At 37.0% G+C, this 18,739-nt stretch overlaps 1 protein-coding gene across 2 annotated transcripts in view; it reads right to left on the bottom strand.

Moving 5' to 3' along the window:
* Positions 1-621: 621 nt before the first annotated feature.
* Positions 622-18,739, bottom strand: part of NAA16 (N-alpha-acetyltransferase 16, NatA auxiliary subunit) — a 65,511-nt gene continuing 47,393 nt past the window's right edge. The window contains exons 10-20 of one of the 2 annotated variants that reach the window (XM_048932738.1): positions 12,425-12,497; positions 12,007-12,176; positions 11,701-11,853; positions 9,672-9,800; positions 8,921-9,134; positions 6,756-6,949; positions 5,954-6,062; positions 5,300-5,413; positions 3,782-3,925; positions 2,612-2,709; positions 622-2,386 (exon numbers count right to left, since the gene is read on the bottom strand). In XM_048932738.1, coding sequence (XP_048788695.1) covers positions 2,186-2,386; positions 2,612-2,709; positions 3,782-3,925; positions 5,300-5,413; positions 5,954-6,062; positions 6,756-6,949; positions 8,921-9,134; positions 9,672-9,800; positions 11,701-11,853; positions 12,007-12,176; positions 12,425-12,497 — 1,599 coding nt within the window. In that variant the 3' untranslated portion in view covers positions 622-2,185. The remainder of the gene's footprint in view (positions 2,387-2,611; positions 2,710-3,781; positions 3,926-5,299; positions 5,414-5,953; positions 6,063-6,755; positions 6,950-8,920; positions 9,135-9,671; positions 9,801-11,700; positions 11,854-12,006; positions 12,177-12,424; positions 12,498-18,739) is intronic. The other variant, XM_048932749.1, reaches the window with a different exon arrangement.

Below are 18,739 nucleotides of genomic sequence, written 5' to 3'. Positions count from 1 at the left end.
ATAGAAGAATGAATCCCTATTTTCAGGATTCTCAGAACAGGACCTACAATTCTGGAAGTCCAGAAGTCAAGACTATCAGTTTTCTCATGCAATAAACTGATAAAAGAGAAGCCAAGTATTTTTGTTTGAGTTTGATCTGCAAAAAATGCAAGCTTAACAGATGCTGGAGGACTGGAATAGCAGCCTTACCTTCACATCCATACTGCTGCAGCTTTCTTTTGAAGATCTGAATTACCTTTCTAGCACCGTGTCATCATGCTAAGACAGGAAGGACTGCACCAACGTCTCCACTGTATGCAGGCTGATAGGTGGTGCCAGGGGTCAGCTGAGCCAAAACGACTCCATCATGGTCAGTTACCATTCCCTGCCTGAGACACAAGCTGCTCAACAGCGAACGGCATGGGGAATACATAACATAAAGATGTCCTGCTGCATTTCTAAGGGCAGCACATTACTACATATGAATTATACATCAATATGATAAATACAGCCATTACTTTTCAACTATTTCGAGAGTCTGGGTTAAACCAGTGAATATGCAACTGAAAAGAAAACAAATTAACAAATGTGTGATGGGCTGATGCTTGATGTCCATAAATACACAAGAATTCCAAAGCAAAGGCAAGTGTGTACAAAATAATTTATTACAGCATAACATATGTTGGCAATATTTTACAGTGAGTCTTCCATTCAACAGTTTTGAATCTAAATAGATGACACACAAAAGAGAATTTTAATTAGAACAGTTTATTTGTCTTAATAAAATCCCCTCTTCGTGAATTCATATTTGCCTTAGAGGGGCTAGTTAATATTACTGAAATTATTTACACTGCAGTGGAATAAAAACAAAACTGACTGAATGATTCCATTACAGTTTCCAGAAAATGGATTTTCTGTACAAGCCACAGTATAGTTATATTTTGATAGCAGTTCTTTATAGAATGTAAAGCTGTCATATGTAGCCATTTTGTCCAGCATTATGCTTTAAATAGGTATATTAGATTCAAACTTCCATTTTCATGTCGTGTGTTTAATAGTTAATGCACCAGAATAAAGAAAAAGATTCATTGTGATTTGTAGTCATCCTCTTCGTGCTCCTTTGAACAGCTTTTAAATATAAAACACACTCCTGACATACTGCTTGCTTTGCAGCACCTACAGCAATAGTGTTTAGGCAGGAGAAGTGCTGATATATTGGCCATAAATTCACAACTAAGACTTTTAATGGAGGTAATACAGTAAACTTAGCAGTGAATTTGTAGGATGTAGAGGGGAACTGCATCCCCCTTTACTGTACCTTATGCATTTACCCAATATTGGAGCAGCTTTTTTAACTTAAATGTCAGTAAGTGAACAGATGGGGAGAAATCAGAAGTGAGAGAAAGAAGGGGAAGATGGAACAACAACAATAAAAAACCAAAACAGACAACAGTATTAAATTCATTGCATTTTCAGGGAGTTGCTTGAGAATACTCAAACAGAAAACGTTAAACTGATCATAAACTTAAGAAATAATAGTTATGGAACACAAGGCAGATAGAATACAATTTTCAAAAACCCTTAGTTTTCATACAAACCTAATCTTCATATCCATCAACACCGGTTCCATGAGACACACACCTTACAAAAACATGCAAACCTCCAACGTCCACTGTGCTTCAAAAGAAACCAAACTGAGCAAAGGTTAAAAAATAAAAGGTAAAAAAAAATAAAATCCCAAGAACAAGAGTAGAAGATGAAGAGGGTCATTCAAGCAGCACTTCTGTCTTAATCTGCTAAAGATGCTCAAAAGATCATTTCTTAACAGGATATGATCACATTCATATGTATATGCAATGACACTTGTGAAAGCAGTCTAACATCCATCATTTTCCTTTTTGTGAGGGAGGGCTGATGGATTATTAAAAGACTTAAAACTGTACAAGTATAAACATGAAAAATGCTGATTAAAGATCATGTTTACATAAATATTGGCAGTTTTTGTTGGGAAGAAAAAAAAGTAACTAACAGGATACTCCATTTCATTAAGCTAACCAAATATTTCATTTTAGACCTGTTAAAGATATTAAAATGCAACCTGGAAAAGTAACCCTGATCCGTATCCAGCCAGCATGTAATGACAGTCAGAGTTTTGTATGTGTGTGTGGGTATGTAGGCACACACACACGGGCTTGCATATGCTACTTCATATTTCATTAGACAGTAAGTCGTGGTTAATGGCTGTGTGATTCACAGATGCAATGCTGCTATCATCTTCGTTTGTGGCAGGCATAAAGGCAGATGTAAAAGGAAACAGTTTATGACAGGCTGCTTGATATTCTTCACATTGAGTGTGGCAACTTCCAAAACTGCCGTCAAGCAGTGCCTCAAAAACCTTGGTTAATGTCTACAGAAAGAAAAGGAACAGTTAATAACTGTTAATGCCTTTACATTTTACTAATCTGAACAAACACAGGTATTGTGTTGGTATTTAGATATAATTACCTTTTTCCAAAGTTCAAAAACCTCACTCCTCTGAACATTAATTTATCGTGACAAATAAAGCATGTATGTTATCATTCAGTTAAGTACACATTCTTTTACACACTTCTCTCAATACTGCATTTTTTACCTTCACATTTTTGTCTCTCATGTTTTTATCCAATCTAGTAGCCACAGCAATTGCTTTTTCTTGCCTCGATTTGTCCAGAAAATACATCATTTTTGCACCTTATCACAAAAAAAAAAAAAAGCACAACATTGAGATAATAGCATTACTAAATGCAATGCTGCATATACAGACACACTCAATCCTGTAGAATTACTAGGACAAAATAAACATATTTCCATAATAACATGCAAAGAGAAAGTAGAACCTGGAAAACATCCAGTAAGATGCCTAACAAGATGAAGAGATTAGAACACCACATCTGAAAGAATCAGGAGCAAACATCTGCTGAGATACCTGTACCTGACTTCCCAACACCTGAACCTGCTCAAAGGGAAAAGGGTGCTAGTATTTCTCTCAAGATGCTGTTCTGAAACAGAGCTCTTCTAAGTTTGGGGTGACTTACCCCAAACTCCTCCTCTAAGCCAGGCCATTGGTTCTCTGGAGCTAACTTTCTCCAGTGAACCCTGGCAGAACTTGGATAACTTTTGCAAACTAAATGAGATCAGTACTGGAAATTGAAGAAAAAAAAAAAATAATCAAGTTTTCTCAACTCCAGCAGCTGTTCATAACTTTTCCACAGAAGTAATATGAATTTGTCATATTTGCATGTTTTCACTGTTGCCTAGTGAGCAGAAAAAGAAGTTTGTCCTTCTATTTTGATTCACGCTATTGCTACTTGACAAAGTTGTGACAATATCCCGAGACATTCCAGTTGAATAGAAAAGAGGAGGAAAAGCACTGCTTTTGCCATGTAAGATTTTTATAATTACATTTGCTAGACGTTCTTGTTTTGCTTTATATTTTCTAATTATTTCAACATTAAAAGCTGAAACAGAAGAGATGACATTGCTTCCATGCTTAAGCTATCAAATCCACTACAGGTGTTCTGCTATTAGACTTCAGAGAGGTAAGCAGCAGGTTCCTTATGCATCTAATGCACAAAGTGAGTAAGTTGTGTGGGGTTTTTTCTGTTTTGTTTTGTTTGCTTTAAGTGGTACAAGCAGGCAGAGGAAAAAAAGTAAACAGGCAAGTTTCTGTCTCTTTCCAACCGATGTATAATGAAGAAACTGACTGGTAACGTGAATCACTGAAATCAACACGTTTGCAAAAGCACTGGAAAGTTAAACAAACCTGAAAGTTGGTGCTGAATGGAGGTAGCATTGTGTTTGAGAAACTCCTCATTAAAACTTTCCAAGTTTTTATTGACAAAGATTTTCTGCATTTCTTGAGTTAGGACCTTGCTCACAATTTCTGGGAGGTTACTGTGGTCAGATACTGGAAAGGGGCAGGGTAAGAGGGAGAGGTGGGAAAAAAAAGTACTTTCAGACAACTGTAGGAAACAATGTGAAACAACAAACATCACTGCAAAACTTTCTTTTCTAATTCACAAATCTGTGCCCAGAAACAAATCTCAGATCAACAGTATTGTAAGTCAGCACTTCAGTATACAGAAAACAAATCTGTCAGAATGATTACATTTTGAAACATATTTGTTGCAAACACATACATGTTCTGATGAAAACATATGCTACTAGTCAGAGTGAATTTCAATCACCTATCTGTGAATGAAGTCAGCAAGAAATATTCAACTGTTTGTCTTTACAGTCTTATGTATAGTTTATCATCCTAGAACATTTAAGACTTCACATTAAAGTCTGATAAGCTGATATATATGACAAAAGGAAACACTTGGTTTGCTAGTGCTTCTTCTGGGGAGATCTCATTGTGGCCTTCCAATATTTGAAGGGAGTGTATGAACAGGAGGATGAAAGACTGTTTACAAGGGTGGACAGTGATGGGACAAGGGGGAATGCCTTTAAACAGAGACAGGGGAGGTTTAGGTAGGATATTAGGAGGAAGTTTTTCACCCAGAGGGTGGTGATGCACTGGGATAGACTGCCCAAGGAGGCTGTGGATGCCCCATCCCTGCAGGCATTCAAGGCCAGGCTGGATGTGGCTCTGGGCAGTCTGGTCTGGTGGTTGGCGACCCTGTACACAGCAGGGGGTTCAAACCAGATGATCATTGTGGTCCTTTTCAACCCAGGCCATTCTATGATTCTATGATTTAAGAAATTTATAAACTCTATAGTGCTTGTTCAGTTTCTATTCTTCATAATTTTTTTTTACATTATTTATTAATAGGCTTCTAAAAATCAAAGTAGTTGCACGTAAAAAGAAAAACATGCACTTGAACAATTTCATTTTAGCTCTATAAATGCATTACAGATGCATTTATATACGAGTTATTCATACAAGCTCTCTGCTATGTGTATTTTCTGCTACCTAACACACCAAGCTCACAGCACATACTTCAGTCAGAATCTCTCTCTCATATTTGATACTTGCTTTGTTAAAACATTTAGGAATTTCAAGGGACTCTGGAACACCTACTTCTCTGTAAAATCTAACCAGTGACTTAGTGGGTCCACCTGCTGGATTAATGCAGGAAAAAGTACATAAAATTCATGTATATTTTACCCTGCATAGCACAACCTGTGCTTTCTTAGGTATTGCCTAGAAAAACAAACCATTCATTTTTGTCTTGACTTCAGTTTGTGTTTCAAGAGTATATTTACACATGACAAAAACATGTATTTATGTATTCATTCACATTACCTCCTATATCCTTATACATACATATGTACGTACTTCCTATACACATACCAGCTTTAGAGAATTTAATCAAGCACTCATGAAGCCATGGATTATTACTGTTGATAGCAAAAGCTCTTTTGACAGACTGTAACATTAACAGAAACTTTCCTGTGGGAAGGGAAAAAAAACAAAAGCATGTTGAGATTAAAAACATGCAACTTCTTCTAGTTCTCTGTGTTAGCTACTGTTTTATTTAGTAAATCTGGTAAAAACATGAGAAATATGAAGGTCTACAGAGAAATCAGAAAGATTTACTTTTTGCACTCAACCTTCTTAAGGATACAGAAATTCCTAAAGATGAAACTGACAAAACTGATAATGCTTCTGTTTGGTTTTGTGTTCCCCTAAAGATTACACTACAGACATATTCCTATAGCATTCATCAGGGTATGCTAACACTTATTTTCCTCTTAGCATTTTGCATTGTATATGCCCCACAATTTCTGGATATCACATATCCCTGCTTCAGTCAGTTAAGGAATTATCTGTTTCAGGATATTTTAGACAACAGTCAAGAGGGGAATTGGACCAGATGGCCCTCAGAGGTTCCATCCAACTCTAAGGATTCTGTGATTCTGTAACAGTCAAATAACACAGGTCACAGTGAAGAATTAAAAATCTGTAGAGCAAAAAGAAGTGATACTTTACCTTTTCTAAAGTATATTTCAAATGCTAATAAATGGGTGTCTATGTTATCTCCAATAAGATTCTTAAGTGGAATAAGGAATTTAATGGCTTCTTCTAATGGATTTTCTGCCTGTTAACAAACACACAATGAGAGTAAAGAATACAAATAAAGGTCTGACACAATCTACCAATAATAGTTTGTTCTTCAGAGCATTTAAACAATCAGAGGCCAAAGGTGAAGTGTTCAAGCACTATTCAAACAAAATTCAGAAAGCTAAGATTTCAAAGTGTGTACTCATGACTTCATACTGACAAAGGCAACAGCAGTGCTAACTGTGGCACCACTCATGTAGTGCAATAGGTTATGGTCTAAGTTAGCAGTTAAAAAGAAAACATGACCACCTCAGGCAAAAAGTTTAAGCTTCTGAAGTTACTTTGATAAAGGGAAATTCTTTGTGCTTAAGGAAATACTGGCTTTGTTTTCATACTCTGTGGACTGCAATCATTTCGGTTAACTTCTTTCTTTTCGCTGTATGAAAACTAATGGTGCTTTGGGCAAGAATCATCTTTTTGTTCAGAATCTGATGGAAGACGGCTTACTTTTGGAAGAATCAAGATTTAAAGCAATAATATAAACACAGAATTTCAATTTATCAGAAAAAAATTATCATTCTTCAGTATAAGTAGCCTATAAATAAAAGGTATCTTTGCACACAGAAATTGATGGACTATTTTAGAAAACCTGTATCAATCTGTATCAATCAATCTGTATTATAGGTTTGTTAAGGTAATGACCCAAAGGTAACAAAGACACCATGCTAACCCTTTCCAGTTTTTCAGGAACTAGTTCTTCCCTAGGTCCACTAGTTTCCTCTTCCTCTTCATCTCGCTTTTTCTTTTGATTCTTTTGCTGTCTCTCTCTTTCTGCATGCTTTCTTTCCTCTTCAAGTTTTGCTTTCTTCTGTGCTCTTCTTTGCTTGCTAAGCATCTTCTTCAGTTCTTTGGCTGAGAGATTTTCTACAGATTAAGTAACAAACACAGTAATTGTTTCATTAAGATGTGTGTCTCAATCAGCCCTCAGGAATGCTGCTATGCTCTTCCATCCATTTTGATGTACTTTTATTTGCCAGGGTATCATATCACTGCAGCATCCAACTTTACTACTGGGTTACAACACAACAATTGATCTGGTTTATTTACCCTATGAAAATTGTTAAAAAAAAGCCTCATCTACTTGAAAGATTAACTACAGGAAGCTTTTAAATCCACGTGACAGATTTTGTCATAGAAAATGAATAATGACTTTGAAAGGTAATACTGAGCTCACGTGTTGACTCTGGCTCAGCTTCTTTCCAACTTTCTGACTAAAGCATCCTGACTGATTTGCATTTCAACTTCAAACAAGCCTGCCACCTTTCATTAACATGCCTGATCCATATACAGCCTTGATAACAGCCTTCGTTTTCTACATATCATCATTATAGCTAAATGGATGCAAGCAACCAGTGTAGTTTCGAGGTAGAATTTCTGGTATGTGTTAAATACTGCCATTATAGGAGACTTCATGCTGTTTGATGGGTTCAGATTTATAAATGAAGAATACACAAAAAACATGATTTCCTACAGGCTCATACAGAAGTGAGAAGCCTTCACTCTTCCCCACTCCCACTTCAGCTGGAATTACACTCATTTCCACTTGGCCTTCTGTCATATTTCACAGACAACAGGATTTGCACAAATAATGTGGCAAGGAAAGAAGAACAAGCTACTGAGGGACATGCATGTTTTTTGTGGCAATGGCATCACATCTACTGGGCCCATCCTGGGGCCAGCCACCATTAAGATGGTGGAGCAAGGAGAAAAATGTTTTATCCCTTTTTTTCTTCCCCTGTGGATAAGTCTACTAAATTGCAACACGAATATTAACTACATGACTTCACAATCTTCCTCACTTTAATTTTTATTAAATACTGCTACATTATATACAGAATCAAAATTAAAGGCAGAGTGGAAAATGATGCAAGTTGAACTGTGCTGTGAGGTGTGACTCTTTTTGTGTGTGCTTCATACATATAAATAAAGAGGGAAAGAACTCATTCACCTCAATAAAAGGTAAGACTCAATAAAAGGCAACATAAAAGGCTTTTGAGTTTAACATTGGGTTCAACATTGTTGTTGTTATTGTTCTTTAATTTCCATGTCAAATATCCTTCCCTTTGCAAAAAGCTAAGTATTAATTTAATCTCTTCTGTCTACTACTGCAGAGTTGACAGTCATAAAGACTCCACAAAAGAACAAGCAACTATTTTCTTAAGATAAAAAATAAAATCCTCATAAATCACTTGTCATTGAATATTCTGACATTCATGCCATGCACAACTGATTTCCAAAGGGACTCTGCATTCTCTTTACGGACTAGTTTCAAATGAATTCACAAGTGTATTACTTGTGCTAATACACACTTGTCCATGTATTTTTTGGCCCCAAAATTACACGAAAAATGATACATGTAACGCAATGCTAACTAGTATCACTATAATGTAATACTACCAAATCTATAAAGATTAAATACATGTTAAAATATAATTCTTACAGCAAGTCAGACTGCTTTCCCACCATATCTACCCATTATGTTTCATAATTCACCAGTTATTGACACTTATCTTTTGTTTAAATGTATAAATGGCTGAATTCAATTTGATTTTCCTCTTATGGTTCTGAAATACTACTCCTCTCTCAAATACTCTAGCTGCAGCTAGGTTCATTCACACACTGGTTTTACAATATGATGTGGGGAGCATAGAGGGGAAAAAAAAAGCTGTACTATGTTATCTATGATTTCTTTCCAGTTACTGATCAAATAATAAGCAACAGAAATGGAACAAGGCATTTATGTTACAACTCACTGATTCTATAGCACATAACTTATATAGCTTAAAAAGCTTTTACTTTTCATACACATATGAGCCTCCGTTATAGTCTAGATACCTGAATTCACTTCTTGTTCTTTGCTTTCATTGGTAAGAGGATTATCATGAAGCTTCAAGTAGATTTCAATTGCTGATCGAGCAGCTTTGAAGTAGAAGGCATGTTTCCTGAGCACATCTTCTAATCTCAAAAGGTCTACATAGGCACGAAGAGTCATCTTTCTCATGCAGTATGTGTGGAAGTCAAATTGATCATCCGTTATCTCAAAAAAATGCTTCAAGGAGGGGAAAAAAAGGAAACCAAGTCTAAGGCATTTCCCTGGCTTACTCTATTTTTAATATAAATGGAGATAAAATTATAACTGATTCTACAGGCATTATTTAACAAGCATAGAACTATTCTTATAATACTGACCATCCAAGAGAATCTGTCAGTAGGAAGAATAAACCCAGGAAAATCTCATTTTGTTTGCAAAAACTATAATGATAATGTTCAAAGGCTTAGGCACTTTTTAAAAGCCAATTGAAATATGATTGCTCTTATTAAAAAACAATTAGCAAAAAGACAGCGTGAAGTTAGTGCAGAAGTAGTAGGTAAGAGACAACATTTTATACTGAATCCTTTTCACTATTCCACAATAGTTTTACACATAACAGATAACAGATGCCATCCTTAGCTATTACAATAAATCACCAAGAATTAATCTGCTTTAGAAACTTTTAGAAAACTTGTATGCAAAGAAAATTGTGCTGTTTACAGCTGCAAATATCTTTATTAACAGGAATAAAATAAAGTGTTTTTACCTACTTACCCTTTCTACTTCGTGACACTTTTTCAAGGCTTCACCGTATTTCCCTAGCCTTTGATAAGCTGCAGCACATTCAGTCTGGAACCACATACACTGCATCTCATTTAGGTTTTCCATAGCAGAAGTCCCTTCCTGAAATAGGTGCTATTATCACTTTTTGCCATTAGAGTTTACCATCTTTTTTCAAACATGACTAGAACTTGTTTGTTAGCCCGACAAAACCTGTTTGGATTCATACTTCATGCTTTTTCATGGGAAGCATTATTTATATATTTAATATTCAAGGTCGAGAACAAACTGGAAGCACAATCCAAATATCAAGAATTCCAGTCACTGAAATCAGAACATTTTACGGCAACACAAAGAAAATCCCATTCAATTCATTATGTTTAAATATTTAGGAACAGATCTATCCTATCTTACTACTGGTATCTACTCACTTCTTGCCCTTGCCTTCACACAATCATATACAGTGACTTCACAGAATGCCAGAATGGCTTGGGTTGGAAGGGTCCTGTAAGACCTAGTTTTAATCCTCTTGCTGTGGACAGGATTGCATCCCAATATACCTAGCTAACCAGGGCCTCATCCAACCTAGTTTTGAATGCATCCAAGGATGGGGCATCCACAACTTCTATAGGCAACCCGTCCCAGTTCTTCATCACATTCTCAGTGAAAAATTCCATCCTAATATAACATTTAATCTAAATCTCCCTTTTTTTCTTTTTTTTTTTTTTTAAATTTTAGTACTACTCCCCATCGTCCTACTGGTATCAGACCATATAAGAAGTCAGTCTCCTCCCTGTTCATAAGCTCCCTTTAAATTCTAGGAGGGAGCCTGAGCCTGTCTTCATAGGAGAGGTGCTCCGATCCTCTCAATCATCTCTGTGGCTCTCCTCTGGACCTGCTCCAACATCCCCATATCTCTCCTATGCTGGGGATCCCAGGCCTGAATGCAGTACTCCAGGGGGGTCCTCACAAGGGCAGACTGGAGGGAGACAACCCATCCCATCATCCTGCTGGCCACCCCTCCTTTGATGCAGTCCAGGATACAGTTGGCTTTTTGGGCTGCAAGTGCACAATGTTTGTTTCAAGTTTATCACCATAAGAACTCCTAAGTCCTTGAGAGCACCCTTGCAGGGAAGGAATTCTCTCAGTCTGTACACATCTGGGATTACTGCGACTCACGTGCAACACCTTGACATGGCCTTGTTGAACCTCATTAGGTTCACGTGGGCCCACTTTTCAAGCTTGGATCTCATCCCTTATATCAAGAGCATCACTCAGCTTAGTGTTGTCAAGCTTGCAGAGAGTGTACTCAATCCCACTGAGCTTTAGCAGTCAAGTTTCAAATGGCTCCCAAAAATACCAAGGAAGCTTGGATTCACGTTCAATTTTTTTCACACTTAAGAAGAATTAAAGAGCCTAACTTACATACGTGTTTTAGGAAACCCCACCAAGTAGCTGTCTTTCATAGTCAGTTACACAAATAATATGGAAACCCAGACTTGATGAACCTGAATTTTATATAAATATAAAAAACTATTACCACATTTAAACTGTTTGCCCTGCTTTTTATAAATGGAACTGCCTTATAAAACTGTAGTCTGTAGCACTAGTTTCAATGAAACGTTCAAGTCCAAATTACATCTACGTAATATAATTGAGTCATAATGAATGCAGTAGCTTGCACATTCCTGTGCAGTTAGCTCAAATTATATTATTGGCAAATGGCAGATTTTGCAAACAAGGTATTCACCGGGGGCATTTTCAGAGAGGTACTTTAGAAGTATGTCACTACAGAAGTACTTCTGGACAAGTACCTCTGAATAACCATTTTCTCAAAATTTACTGGCTCTTGACAGTTATTTATCACTAAGTGCAAGCTATGACACGCATTATTTTAAAAATGGACACTTGAAAAAAAGATAACTTCCTGATCTTAGTGAAAAATTAAGACTTATATTAACAAAGTTAAACAAGAACTGCCAAAAGCAAACAAAACCTCCCTTCATTATAACAGGAAACTTACCCTAGTGAATTTAGAACACATCTCTTCTGCATCCTTCACCATATTGGCTCGCAGCATGTATTTAGCACATTTAGAATTGATAAATCTGTCAGCAGTATCCAAAGATTGTGCTTCATCCATCCATTTGGCAGCTTCCTTCAGGTTACCTACATGCTGTTGGAAGAAAGTAGTTATGGAGAAATTAAATAACTAAATTTCAAGATAAACTTTATATTGACCAACTCTTGAAATCTACAATTACCGGCATCTCTCTTTCAGAAGTAACAGAGACAATATTGTCTCAACATGTCCAAATTCACTTTTTACCTTGTAAATTTTTGCTTTTAAGTAGAATAGTTCTATTAATGTTGGAGTGCTTGCAATTGCAGCATTAATGTAATCCAAGGCCAAAGAACACTGGCCAAGTTTGTCAAAGTGCTGTGCCAGGAAATACCGAACCCAGAGCAGCGTCGTTGGGGGCTCTCTCTCTCCATTTTCTGGAACAAAACAGAAAAGGTTTCATTAACCAATTAAGACTGAACACAGCACGTGGAAAACATACCAAAAAAACCCCAAATCGTAGCAAATTCATCAAGTATTTCCTATAATGCTTTCATTTACTAAACATTAATTTATTACATCCTTCTCTTGCAAAATAAGTTTCAGCGTTACAACAATTCTTCTTAGCTGCCATAAACAGTAATTACATCATCATTAAGACAAGAATCAATGCATAGAAACTTACCACATGGACCAAAAAGGTCACATGTTCTCAAAGAGGCTTCGTAACCAGTAACAAGTTCTTGGATTGTAGAGACCTGCATATAAAAATAGCAACTTAACTTCAGCTTTACTGTTGTTTCTATGTACATTAAAACACTGAAAAAATACCTGGGCAAAATTTGAGAAGCTATTCTAAAATAATTTCTTAATTAAAAAAAAAAATACTGTAGATATCATCACATAACTTAATTTCACTTTCAGAAAGCATCTTTGATCACGTTTTAACTGGGGATATTGCTGAAAGCAGGTGTAATCTTTGGCAGCATATTTACAGGGGGAAGTGTATTTGATCAGTATCCTTCACAAGTTACACTTTAAAAATTGTATTTATTAAGAGCCAACTGAAACAAGGTGCTCTGGAAAAGAATGGGCACAATAATGAAGATAAGGGCCAGGCTGTTTTAGTTTTCTAGCAAATGATAGGTACTACTGAAGAACTATTATTTTATTAGTAAGAAGGCATTGCTGCTTGGAATACTGAGTGCATCCCTTCTACGTACCCTCTAAAGATTGATTAAGGCAAACACCTTCTGAAACCATACCTTGTTCACAGTATCATTACTCATTCCAAAGCTAAAGATTCAAAGTTCATTCTTAGTTTTAGTCTCGCACTACTAAAGATTGAAATGTGCAAGTGTCAGTATCTATCTTATTTATATTATCTTTTCATGACAAACAACTATTCCAGAAGCAAATCCATGGCTTACAAGTGTCACTTTGGATTTTTAAGCTTTTTATCATTCAACCTGTTTTGTTGCAACATCTGAGACGTGCCTGCCACACTTAGCGAGCAGATAAAGCCTCTTAATGAAACAAGAACAGTACTAACAAAGGAAGAACTATGACCCATGTTTGTATACCCAAAATGCTGAAAATGGGATCTTGAAAAATGAGATCTGGCTGTAAACATAATAGGATAACAGCTACATTAACCAATCAAGTCAAACTTACAGGTTGTAAAAACCAAAATCAAGAGGTAAAAAAGACGAAAAATAAGACGATCCTACATTAAAAATATGTGGTTACAAGAGTAAAATGAGGAGAGAGCAGAATTACAGAAGTAGGATTTGTCAAAGCACCACTTCATGATGCACTTGGGGAGGAGCAGGAAGGGGAGAGAAATCAACTTTGTTCCAGAAGACCAAAGCAGCACCATAGGCAAGAAATGGTGTTTGAAAGAGCAGAGGTGCCAGGCTCAAGTCACATGCAGCCAATGTAAATGTCTCAAAAAACATAATAAAATGTATAAGCAGATATACACGTTCTAGAAAACTCTGGGCAAACCTCATGAGAGTTTTCTGGTAACAAAAATCTCATCAAATACAATAAAACATTACTAGACTTCAAATCATTGCCAGATTATAAAGAAACAGTAAGAAATCACAAGTACATGGATAGAGGCAAATAACTGCATTAAGCTGTTCCCTGGCCTCAGATGTGTTTTCTAAAAGAAACCTCCAGCACTCTCGGAATATCTTTGAAGACTGACTTCCCTGAAATGAACTTACATGCTGAAGTCAGCAGCTACTGCAGCAGGGCTCTAGTACAGACACAGAGTGCTGTTTCCTTGCTGCTTTTCACCACAGCTTCAGAGTATTCCCACACTTATCTTCACCTGACTGTTAACAAACTTAAGTATCTCTCCTTTTTGCTAGATCTCAAGTGAGCTGTGTGAAGGAAGAAACAGACCCCTTCACCTTTAGAAGCCAGATTGCCAAGTTTTAAGTACCAGTTTTTCTTCTACTGCAAGCAGATTGAGTATACAACTGGATAGAGACCATGCTACCCCTAAAAAGAATATTCCCCTGACTCCTAGGTACACATGTAGCCAGACTCTGCCTTGGGTCAGAGCTGGTGGCTGTTTCCAGGCTTACAAATGATTTTACTCCCTGTTTTGTCCCCGTGTAGTGATGACCCACTGCCAGCAGTCGGCAAAGGACAGGCGGTACCATACAGACATACAGAGGGTCACAAGTCAGTGTACAGCAGAAGTGAAAGGAAAACCTCTAATCTTGAGGTGACTGACAATACCAAGTGACACCAAGTCTTAACAAACGCCAAGATCTTCCACATTCAGAAATCTCTTGTGGTTTTGGGTTCTACGCTCCGGTGCTGGAGTTTTTTTTTTGTGAGGAAAGCTGGTTTGAGAAAACACTGCAAGGATTCAGTAAAAGCAACAACTATAAAACTGTGAGACCGGTCATTAAAGTATTATAGGTATTCTTGATGAAAACAGTATCATGTTTCTCATGATTCACAAAACTTTTTTTTTTCTTTTTTATTTTGATGCTGTTTTGCCTCAGTCTCTTCCTAGCAACTTAGGAAGATGCTTTCTGGTCCATAGGCTGCTTCATAGAACTAATCTGTATGCTAAAACCATCACTTCCATCCTAAAGTATTCCATCATTTCGAAGCAATGCATCATTCTTCATAAAAATCATGTTAGAATTCCTGAAGAACAGAAGTCAAACTGAAATACTTGGAAATAACACAGTACTCATCCCGATTAATTTCAAACAGCACTCTCCCAGAAAAAAAAATCACATTTATCCTTCCCATGCATCTGAGAAAATATAAGTCATTATGAAAAGTATCTTAAGTCTGGTCCATAGGCTGTTTCATAGAACTAATCAACAAATCTCCTGTTCTGCTATGACAAGAATGGAAATAGTTCTACAGCTGGGCCCAAATACTGGAGAGACTACACCTACTTATTACTGGTGGATATGCATCTTTACTCACCAAAGAAGCCTCCGGATACAATCAAAATTCAAACCTCACACTTTTCCATTGGTTGCTACCTGCTACTTTAGTATCATCACAGAAGAACAATGAACTAAGAAGCATGAATCCAAAAATCAGAAAAACTCGTTTCCCTTTCTGCAGCTTATGTCTGTATTAAATCTGCATGTGCTCCCAAGGCAGTATAGATTTTGCAAGAATCCTGAAAGTTCCACACACCGACTTGAAGCAAAGATTCCACGAAGGTCAGAGTGGCCTCTCAGTTCAGTTCCATGCAATTTATTTCCATTTGCGAGCATTTTTTCCACTAGCAAAACTGGAGTCAATTTCTTCAATTAAGTACTTCAGGAAGAGTGAGACTGCAATAAATACCTACTTATCAATAATTTAAATTAAATGTTCAAATGTGAGCAACAAGAACACAACTCGCTCTAACACCAATTCTGAATTACCTTTCTATTTTGTCCCCTCTTTTGTAACAGACTACAAGGCCTAAGGGAAAATTCTTTTCCAAATAAATGGCTGATGGCTAGAATTCTTCTACTGTCACTCGCAACTATTACGGTGGTACCTTTGGCCAGCCATTAAGTGGAAATCTGTGCCATGCATTATATAATTTTCCTTTAGGCAGAGCAAGAGAGGACTATCACACACAGGAACAACGATACGGGGATGAAAAATGCAATGTTAGGGCTACAGAAGCTTAAATTTTATTTTCTTCTTATTTTTTCTTCACATTAAGTTGAATGAAATGACAAATAGAAGTAAAGAGGAACATGTTAAGGAAAGATTTTTAAGAGGCAAACATATAGAACAAAGGTGAGGTGATGTATGCAATGGGAGATGATAAAACAACCCACTACAAATAGCAAATACTGAAATTACTAATGCAAAACATTAGTTTTTCAAATAAAACTAAGCCGTTTTCTACGGTTCATTACTAAAAAAGTCAGATTACTAAATTAATTGCATATCCTCTTATTGCAGCAGCCAGGTAAGATAGTTTAATAGACTTCTGTTTCAACAAAAATCTTCAAAAGATTAACTCTATTTCATTCTTCAATGAAGTAACTGTAAGAAAAGGAACTGAATATAATTACCAGTACAAATAACACAGTTTCAGTTACTGCCACTGTAAGTCAGTACAAACTTATCAGCACTTCTAGTGCACAGATCAGAAGCTGCTTCAGGCAGTTTCAGAAGCAACCCAGACATTTCACATTTGGCACTGGCTTGCATCCCTGTCATTTGAATTCCTTAGAACATGTTTTACTCTACTGTTCTCAAGAGATTTTCTCCTTTTGTATTTCTAGAATCATACATCTTTTTTCCTTCTGCAAAAGTTTTGTTACTTGATAAATGTTACTTGGCTGTGAGTTAGCATGCTTACGTAGGAGATTCCTCAAGCACACACTCTCAGGTATATTACAAGAGAGAGAACTGGGAAATGCCTTCTGCATGCTTAGGTCGAAGATTGAATTATTCAGTGATTTTAATGAGGTTAACTTTGTCTTCTCCTTCAAGCAGCTGCACACTCCACTGCAATCAAGTAGCAAGTAGCAGCTTTAAGAAGATGCTGCCTTCCTAGAGACAAGTCCAATCTTGCCTCTGTGTCAAATGCACAAGCATCTGAAATTTCAGTGTTTCAAATAGAATGTGATGGATGCTACAATTCTGAGACCCCACAACAGGGCCAGAAACTTCTACACATGGGAAGGCTCTGGCTAGACCATTCAAATATTGTCATGAAGAGCTAAAGAAGGAAAAATTAACCAACAATTCTTCAGCTTCCAGTCATTGATCCAGCACGGCTTAAGAATTTGCTCTATTTTTCCACCTCAGCAGTTACAGCAGAAAGGCTTGCTTAAAAAAGCTTCACGAGAATCTCTCCTACTCTTGGACTCACCTGCCTCAAGAAACTCAAATTATGCTGTAAGAAAAAGACGAGTTTCTCTATTCAAATAGAATTCTGTAGCAGTACTTCAAATGGAAGAAGAGCCAGAAGTGTGGGCGCTTCTCATTCCTTATCTACAAGAACAAACATGCGCCCACTGCCTTCAAGGCACTCAACTCAGATGAATTGCATAAAACCTTAGGTAGCAAGAAAAACAGTAGGAATATCCAGGAATCAGAATTGTCTTAGCATTACCAAGCATTTTTCAAATAGTTAGCAGCCCGAAAGGTCAAACACTGTATTTTGGCACAAGTATTGTATTTCCAAGCAGAAATTCCTTTCACGTCAGAGGCAGGCGTTACACAGATTAGGGTTTCTGAACACTGGTGCAGAGACAATTTAAGTCAACTGTAAGCCCTCACGGGGAAGGGGATGGGCTGCTGCCTACCAAAATGAGGGAGTAATTTCAAAGAATAATCTTCCCCAATACTGACAAAGCACTCTGCTTTAGCAAGAAGATTTCCACTGCAGAAGGACCTGCGAAAGAGAGAAAAGGGGAGGTAGAAATGGATAGAGAAACGAAGTGTGGAATTGTTCATCATCATCATAGGATGAAGACAGTCTTCTTTGCTTGAAATGAACTAGGACGTTTCCCAAGACAGAACCTCACAATTTGGCTCGTATGTCAAACTGTGACAACTCCTTATGACTTAAGATGTCAACATGAGTGGTTTTCATCACCAGAAAGGTTGTTTTTCACAGCTCATTCTGAAGACCCACAGAGGGAGGACTGCATAATCAACTAACAAGAACCACATTCTTGTATCTTGCATTTTCTTTTAATGTGAAAGATACATATAAGAAAGAAACATGCATCATATTCAAAGACTACGTTATCTGTGAACTTGGAGTTCTGGAAATCTGTCCTGTAAACTTGGAATTGATCGACTTTTCCTCTTACAAAGGTCTCCATAGCAGTTTCTACTTCCTAAAACAAACAAACAAAAAAATGCAAGCAACCCTTGTTGCTTTTGTTGTTGTTGTTTGGGTTTTTTAGTCAGCAATAGAAACAGATCCTGAACAGCCACAAACTCCGTCTTACTAGCACAGGTATACCCCAAAGCTGAATAAAGTAAACTCCTTCTTGTCATCTCCAAATGAAGCTGAATTTTCAAGGTATTTCCCATTACCAACACTGCATATGGTAGCACTTGAAAAAAAGTGTTCAGGCTGTGAGTAAAATATGTCAGAGCATAACTGGGTTTGATGCTACCTTTCCAACGCAGCAGAAGAGGTATCCACTCAACTTGCTAAGTATACTGATGTCTGTGTGAAAAACCAAAACAGTTGCATCTTTTAAAGTATGTAAAACCATCTGCAAGTTGTTCAGCTACAGAGTACTCAAAGGTTGAAATCACTGTAGTGCAAAACTTCAAAACAGACCACACCATCTACAAAAGCTGGGATAACTAAAGACCAAAGGGCAAGCTAGCTTTGCAACAGTAGCACTGGCATTTTCCTTGGGCCAAAGGAAAGTTATGTTGGCATTAACAGATAAATACCTGCAGCCAAATTTATGGGAGTACTTTCATACATGCTTTAATCTTCCACAAGACAGAAAGTATCCGCTGTGTAGCCTGA

Source organism: Lagopus muta, chromosome 1, assembly GCF_023343835.1.
Source record: "Lagopus muta isolate bLagMut1 chromosome 1, bLagMut1 primary, whole genome shotgun sequence".
In the NCBI taxonomy this organism is placed as follows: domain Eukaryota; kingdom Metazoa; phylum Chordata; class Aves; order Galliformes; family Phasianidae; genus Lagopus; species Lagopus muta.
The sequence above is the reverse complement of the archived record's forward strand: the minus strand, read 5'-3'. Positions and strand labels throughout refer to the sequence as shown.